Genomic DNA, 7472 nt, shown 5'->3' on the forward strand with positions numbered 1-7472 from the left:
AACTTTCAAATGGAGTTTTCAGCTAGGTTTCCAGAGATAGATGCTACTGATTTACTCGAGATGAGGGAGAATAATCAGAACAAGAACGCTCAAACAAGCAAAAAACCTGGGTTAAAATGTCTGACCTGTGACGTGCTGAGCGAAGCGAAGTGAGAAATACTGTACTTTTGAGGATAAAATATTTGCCTTGCTCATCTGTTTTTGGATCCTATATAATTAATAGGTAATAGCACTACAAGCTTGTCCAATTTGGAAATAACTGGATTCAAAAAATTCCTCGGACTGCCAAATTGGACTTGGCCTACGGCCTCGTCCAATTTTGGCAGTCCTCGGAATTTTTCTCATCCAATTATTTCCAAATTGGACAGCATGTAGTCCTATTACATATACATATCAGCTCCAGATTTATAGAAATCGAGAGCGAGTAATCTAATTGTTTTAGTATAAATCTACTAGTCGTTCAAAGCCCCATCTACATCCTCTTCACAGACACCTCCAAAACGCAAAGAAGCGGCCGTTACTTTCTTAACAAGGGCACCGCTACTCTACTCACTATCTACAACAGAATAGAGGGTTATTAGCGTGACAAATGAGAGAGCAGCATTCGTCATAGAACGCTAGCAGATTTATACTAAAAACGCGATAGAAACACGGTACATGTCTTTTATGACTTAAATACATACAAGTTAAATTAAGAATGGAGTACAAAAGAACAAGAAAAGTGGCACTCCCGTTTTTCTACATCTAAGGAAACCACACGATAACTGAGGACGTTCTTGCCTAGATAGGAAGCTCTTTACAGTAAAGAGTTGTGAATTATGGAACTCAATGTCATTGCCATTCAAAGAGGGCTTTTTAAGGATCTTTTTACTAAACAACAATGTCAAAATCATTTTATACAGTTTAATAAATTTTATTCATACGCTTTTATAACCTTGTATTTTATCTTTATGTAGTTAACTTAATTAGTTAGTGGGGATGTTTTTAATGCTTTTTCTAGCTTGCAATTTATTACTTAGAGAGCCACACGTTTACTAGCTTTATAATTTCGAGCAATCCTCTGTAACTAAAGATTTAACTTACTTACTTACCCTCTCAATCTCACTGAATAAATAGACATGCATACATAAGGCCAAGACACATTATGCGACAAATCGCTGCGACACGTCGCCGCGACAGGTTGCTGCAACAAATCGCCTCATGTGACATGTGAATATCATTTTTGCTGCGATCTCTCGCACGAATTCAAACTGGTTTGCATTCGTGCGACATATCGCAGCGACAAAATAAGCGCAAGCAGCCTTGTCGCAGCGTGTGTACGCTTCTGCGACAAGTCGCTGCGACAAAAGTTAAATCAACCAATGAGGGAGCGTCAATTCAAAATGGCGACCGAACATATGGAACTATATAGACAACCTGAGCGTAATAAGCCCCTCTTTCTTCTCTTCTTGACACCCATTGTCGTTTCTAGCATCTTCTTTCGACGTGTTTATATTCTTCGTCATCTAACAGCATCATTAACAGAACTAAGAGCTTCTTTTTGTTTGACCTTCGCTGTATTGGCTGGTCCACCATGTTAAATTTGGAAACTAGTTCACCTTTCCCCTCTTCCAAATTCGCTTGCGTGCACCGAACAAGTGTCTTGTCGCAGCAACAGTTCAGACGAGGTGTCCTGTCGCATCGACGGAGCGACTTGTCGCCGCGATGTGTCGCAGCGATTTGTCGCATAGTGTGTCTCGGTCTTTATACTTTGAGGCGACAATTGAAGGCAAGTTCACGAAACAGTTCTTGATTTACTTAACCTAGTTTCTAAGCCCCCTCCCCCACCCACCTAGCTCTTAAACTTGCTCGCTTGCCAAAGCGAAAAGCCAGAAAGTAGGACTGGACTGGGAAACTCAGACCCTAAACCCAGGCTATCTGGCAGGTTGTACGTACAGTTTATACTACATAAAACTAGTCCTATAGTCGGTTCCAATAATGCCGGACTCAAAGCCGAGCCGCTTAATATGTGTAAATGATATCCTAGTGAAAAAAGAAAACAACAACAACAACAACAACAACAATAACAGCTCACTAAGGCCATCCAAAGTTTTTCCCTACAGCTTTGTAAAATTCTACGTTGAATGGCCTATAGAAGTCACGAAGCAACGTTACCACATCTTCATTGATAGAGGGGTGTGGTCGTCCCTTGGTTTCCGACAAGCAACCAGATTTAGCTTCGTCGTCTCCCTCTTGAGAGACTGGTACTAAGCATGGGAAACCCTTTGTTTCATTAAAGTAGTATAACTTTTCGTCGATAAACGGCTCCAAGCCCAAAAATTTCTCAACGGATTTCATCTCATTGACGGGGTTTTTAACCAACTCTCCGCCGTTAACGAAGTGAATTTGCTCAAGGGGGAAATATTCCAACCATCTTCTCAAATGATTCATGTACAAGCCAGTGGTGACTATCGTACTCGATGCTCGAAGAACACGGTGCTGCGAATCTTCAGTTACGTATTCCTCAAAGGGTCTCAGGGTACCATGCTTTTTGTCAGACAACTGTGCATAATCTGAAATCGCACGCACTGTTGGATCACGAACTACCACCAACAGCTTAACAGAAGAGGACATTTGATGAACAAGTCGTGGGGCGTCATCTGTTACAAAATAGGCAGGCGTTTTCTCGACTGTGATTTGGTTTCTCAAAGACAGCGGCATTTGGGTTTTGTACCAGTCCAACCCCAGATGATAGTTCTCCTGGCGGTCAAAGAAGTGCAACTCTCTATAACATGCTCTTACGTTGGGGTGACGCGATAGAGAATTGATCAGCGCCCTGGTTCCTCCTTTCCTTATGCCGATGATAAGCGTGTTCGGAAGACGTTGCTCCCAATCGTTTTTCGTGTCGGCAATGTAGAGTATGTCATTGCTTTGCGTCGGAGGAGATAACAAGTCGAAGCTCTGTTCAGTCTCGGTGAGCGTAAAAACGGTCGCTAAATCTTCAGACTGTGGCTGATTGTAAAAAATGCTGAATAAAATTGCGGCAAGTATGAAAATGCTTGCAAAATAAAAATAAAATCTCCTTCTGATCCTCTTTAATAGCTGCATCAGGAATTATCTAAGAAAGCTTTTCAAATTCGTAGGCTTGGCGATTTTTTGTGGACTGGTGGCAATTGGTGGGAGTAGAACGTAACCTTGATCTTTATTTGATCTAACTTCGACGTCGCCGACCAATCTATGACGAAACAAAACGTTAGTTTTAAACACTGTGATAATGTTCCATTTATAAACGGGAAATACAACATAATTCAAAACGGCACGAAGATTCTGAAGCATTTCTACCGCGAATGATAGAAAATTATTCAAGCAACAAATCGGCTAAGCTTAGATATTATTTGAGAGTTCGTTAATTCCAAACACGTCTTCATTATCAGAGTGAGTCAGTGAGTGCTTCAAATTCTAGGTCTTTAGAGGGGCATCAGTGAAATTTTCTTAGGAACATAAAGGATGCGTGTTTTTGGACCATTTACGTGATAAAATTGGCACCTGGAGATCCGTTAACAACGAAGTAAAATAAATTGCCTTATTTAAAGTGTTCTAATTTTACGAGCATTTACTTTCTTGTTTATCCTTCTATGTTACATATTTCCTTACGAAAGACCAGCAGTGCACATGATACTTTCGAGAGACTCTAAGATACGATAAGCAGGATATTTGGAGTAAGATACGATAAATAAATGCCAAAATTCTCCCTACCTTTAGATGTAACAACATGTAGCGATGGTTCTTAGACCGTCACAGCTCATCATGGCCACTCCAAATTCATATGCTAAAGGCAATACCCTCGTGTTCAAACAATAACCAGCTTGAAGAAAAATTTCAACATTCCCTGTCTGGAAAAAAAAGATACACTCATAAACCTCGAACTTCTGGCCAGAAATATTAAAAGATTGATACTTTTTGAATAAAAAAAATCGAACATCCGAATGAGATGTAGGACGATTTAAATTTAGCAGGTTTAATTATTTTCACAAGATCTCTGTAAGTTGACACTTGTACATATAATTATCTAGGACTTTCGAAAATACTTATTTCAACTGCTTTGTCGCCAAGGAGGAGTTATTCATCATTTATTTATCTTTTTGTTATGCATGAGATTCGGGTTAACTAACACTGAACAATGGCAAGAGGTGTAATGTTTTCTTTTTCCTCCTGAGGGCTTTGAATTCTTTTGCAAACCTTAACAACAAAAAAGTGCAATTAATGCGGATAAAACATTTCCCTTTATTTCCAAGTTTCAAATGATGATAATTCCTTATAAATTTAATAGTTGGAAGTCCAACAGTATCACAAGTTAGGTTTAAAGTCATTGAAGTGTGTTAAAAGCTAACTTTCCCTTTAATTATTTTAGCCTTTTCTTTTTAGTATTCTTGTTTGGTGTCCCCAATTAGTCCGCTAGGGCTCAATACATTTGACACTTAAATAAAGGTTCTTATTTTACCTTATCTTATCTTCTCTTTTCTTATCTTATCTTAATGTGTACGCTTAAATTCTCTTGTGGCGAGTAATTTTGCTCAAAAACAAGATCTTCGGGTACAACCGTAATGGGATTTTAACATGGAAGTAACTAAACAAAATTTGTCTTCTTTTCCTCTGATATAGGAAGGCTCTTTACATGGAATTCTAAGGGCGCGTTTCACTACACTGTAGTCTTTCAGACTTCTTAAACAGTTGTAAAAAACACATATGGTAAATAAATTCACTTTCTCTCTTTTAATACTAAATACATGTATGAGGCATAAGCTGTCATGGCGACGGTCTTAGACCACCTCACGTGAATCAACAAAGCTAGTGAATCCACAGGGCGAACACACGTAGAGATGACTGCAATTCAGTGTCACGAGCGAAAGTTTTCAACTTTTCATTAGCCCTATTCTGTTGGAAAAGAATAAAATCATTTGAAGACTGTAGGATTTCTTTGTGTTCTTTGTATTGATCTCATGCCGTACCGGTCAACAACGGAGGATATTTACCTCACGATTTTGTGAGCTCGAGTGTCAAAATACCTTTCGCCATTGACCATTATGTTAACTCATTTTTAATTTTCTTTTTTTTCTTTATTAATATTTTGTTTTTCGGTGCCTTTTTATATATCTGGGAAAGGGACCCTATAAATTTTGCAATGGTTTAAATTAAAAGACGATTTATAATTCAGTATAAACAGAAACAATTCAATACTCCGCTGTCGGGTTTATCCTTTTATTATTGACTGTATGGCCTGAAGGAAGGAAGATTAGACCATAGTTATTATTTAAACGAGTCGTACAAAACAAGGGACAGTGACGTTAAGCAAATCTCTTGGGACAGTGCTTTTCAACTGGGTTTTAAATAATGGTCCCTAGTTTTCTAAAATTGCCAAGCAACATTTGTATACTTTAGAAAAACGCAACGGCAGTTGTTTTACAACATCATTAAAAGGTCTTTGACAACTATAGGTGAGAATTGTTAGTCAAGTGCGTCGATTGTCGTTCGATGCCAAAGAGACGCATTTTTTCAAACATACATCTGAGTGTATGTGTCGAAATTACTCGGCAATTCATTTCGGCCGTTGAGATCATTTTTTTATGCACGTTTTAGCCAAACAGGTTACAAAATCGAGAAGGGATAAGCTATTCAGAGTTTCAGCAAATGCTGATTGCCTATCAACATTTAACTTGGGCTTTTAGACTTTGTGGTCTTGAGATGAAAATTTAAAGGGTAAACTCGCTTCGACTAATTGGCGCGTGAATACAATGCAGGGTCTTTGTATTTTCTGTGTAATGATAGCTTTGAGTCTGCAGGCAACAGAATCGTCACTTGTATAGGAAGATGTTAAAAAGGGTAAATGTTCGATATTTTAAATTATTCAAACAACTCACTTCATTAAAATAATGAACAGTTTTATTTTAATACAGAATTGATTGAAAAATAATTGCGATCACTCATTATAGACGGCTAACGATCAGCTAGGTTTTGTTGATTTTTACTATCAAAATGTGTGCGTAACTCTATAATTATGACAATTCTATGTTTCAAAGCTGTAAGCGAGATTTTAAATCTTAAATACTAGTAAATCATTGGCTGAGTATTGGAAAAAGTAACACAATAGACTTGTTTTGAAACTGGCAAAAGGAAATCTTGGTGCCCTCTTTTGCTCTCAGCATTTGTCTACATTTCTCATCTGTGATTCGACTTTTCTCGTCTCCATTAGAAAACTTAACCAGCATTATACACGCACTTCTTGCGTGTCTGTATGTCTTCCTTCAATGAAGATTAAAGCTTAGCCGAGTTATCCAGAATTCATGTCGTCCCAGAAAAGGATATGTTATTAGACTTTCTTGTCTTCAGACGTTTGTTTTTCCCGAGAGAGACTAAACTTAACAAGTGAAAAGTGCTTAGGACAAGGACTCTTTTTGAAATAGGGAAAAGGAAACACAAAAATGTTTCGCTCCTTTGCTCTATCGTTTACATTTCTCATCTATGATTCGACTTTTCTCGTCTCGATTAGAAAATTAATCCCCATTATACATACACTGCATACATGCATGTCTCCCTTTACGAGGGTTAACAGTGTGGCCTCGAGAAAAACAGGCAGGAGGTGAGACAGCTCAAAACAATGATTTCGCTCACATTTGGCACAAATGTTGGGTTTGGTGAGTGAATGATTGTGGAAGAAAGCAGGTCAAAATATTCTATTCCCTTCAAGTTATGGGAAGCCCCCTGCAAAAATGGCCATTTGACACTAACTATACATATTTGATTAGTCATCTTTGGTTTAGCATTTCAACAACAAGAAAAGCCATGTGAAAATAAATCCAATCGGTCATGTTCTACAACTATCAGTCTAAAAGCACAGACATTCATTTCAACAGAATTCAACATCTTTTCTGTGCTGGGCTACTGTTTACATAAAACGTAACGATTTTTGGCCATTTCCTGAACATCCACTAAAACACAAAAGCCGTTTCTTTGTCTTAACCTAACTCGAAATCAACAAGAAATATAAAGCTAATCATTTTCCTATCGATTTCGAGTAAACAGTCACCGAAAAGAAGCACTTGAGACACCTTTTTCAAATATTTTCGGAGCTACATCTTGAGGCATTCTCACGATATCGATATAAATACTGCAGCAGCTGATTCAACTCACAAATTCCCTCAACTTATGCTTTCTGGTGTAAAATAGAATTGAAACAAGAAAAACTACTACATACATGTAACTAAGACGCGATTTTGGGCTCTCTTTTAATTCTTGGATTACGAAATTGCCATCTATACGGTTGGTTCGACCTGAGGTTTAAAGACAATATCCATTGCCATCCCGCTTTCATGGTCGCAGATACTAGCAACTTGTCGCCATCGCTACTCAAAAGGCCGTTAAAAATCCACAGACAGAATGCTTCTGTAACAACAGATCTCTATCGAAACCCACCATAAAACACTCCGCCGAACACT

General features: G+C 38.2%; 1 protein-coding gene across 1 annotated transcript; it reads right to left on the bottom strand.

Moving 5' to 3' along the window:
* Positions 1-892: 892 nt before the first annotated feature.
* On the bottom strand, positions 893-3210 carry LOC110050163 (heparan sulfate glucosamine 3-O-sulfotransferase 4-like). The gene has a single exon (XM_089278793.1). The coding sequence runs from the start codon at positions 3085-3087 to the stop codon at positions 2074-2076; it is 1014 nt and encodes a 337-aa protein (XP_089134919.1). The 5' UTR covers positions 3088-3210; the 3' UTR covers positions 893-2073.
* Positions 3211-7472: the final 4262 nt, after the last annotated feature.

This window comes from Orbicella faveolata, unplaced genomic scaffold (assembly GCF_042242905.1).
Source record: "Orbicella faveolata isolate gen_17 unplaced genomic scaffold, um_ofav_v1 contig_46, whole genome shotgun sequence".
Taxonomy (NCBI): domain Eukaryota; kingdom Metazoa; phylum Cnidaria; class Anthozoa; order Scleractinia; family Merulinidae; genus Orbicella; species Orbicella faveolata.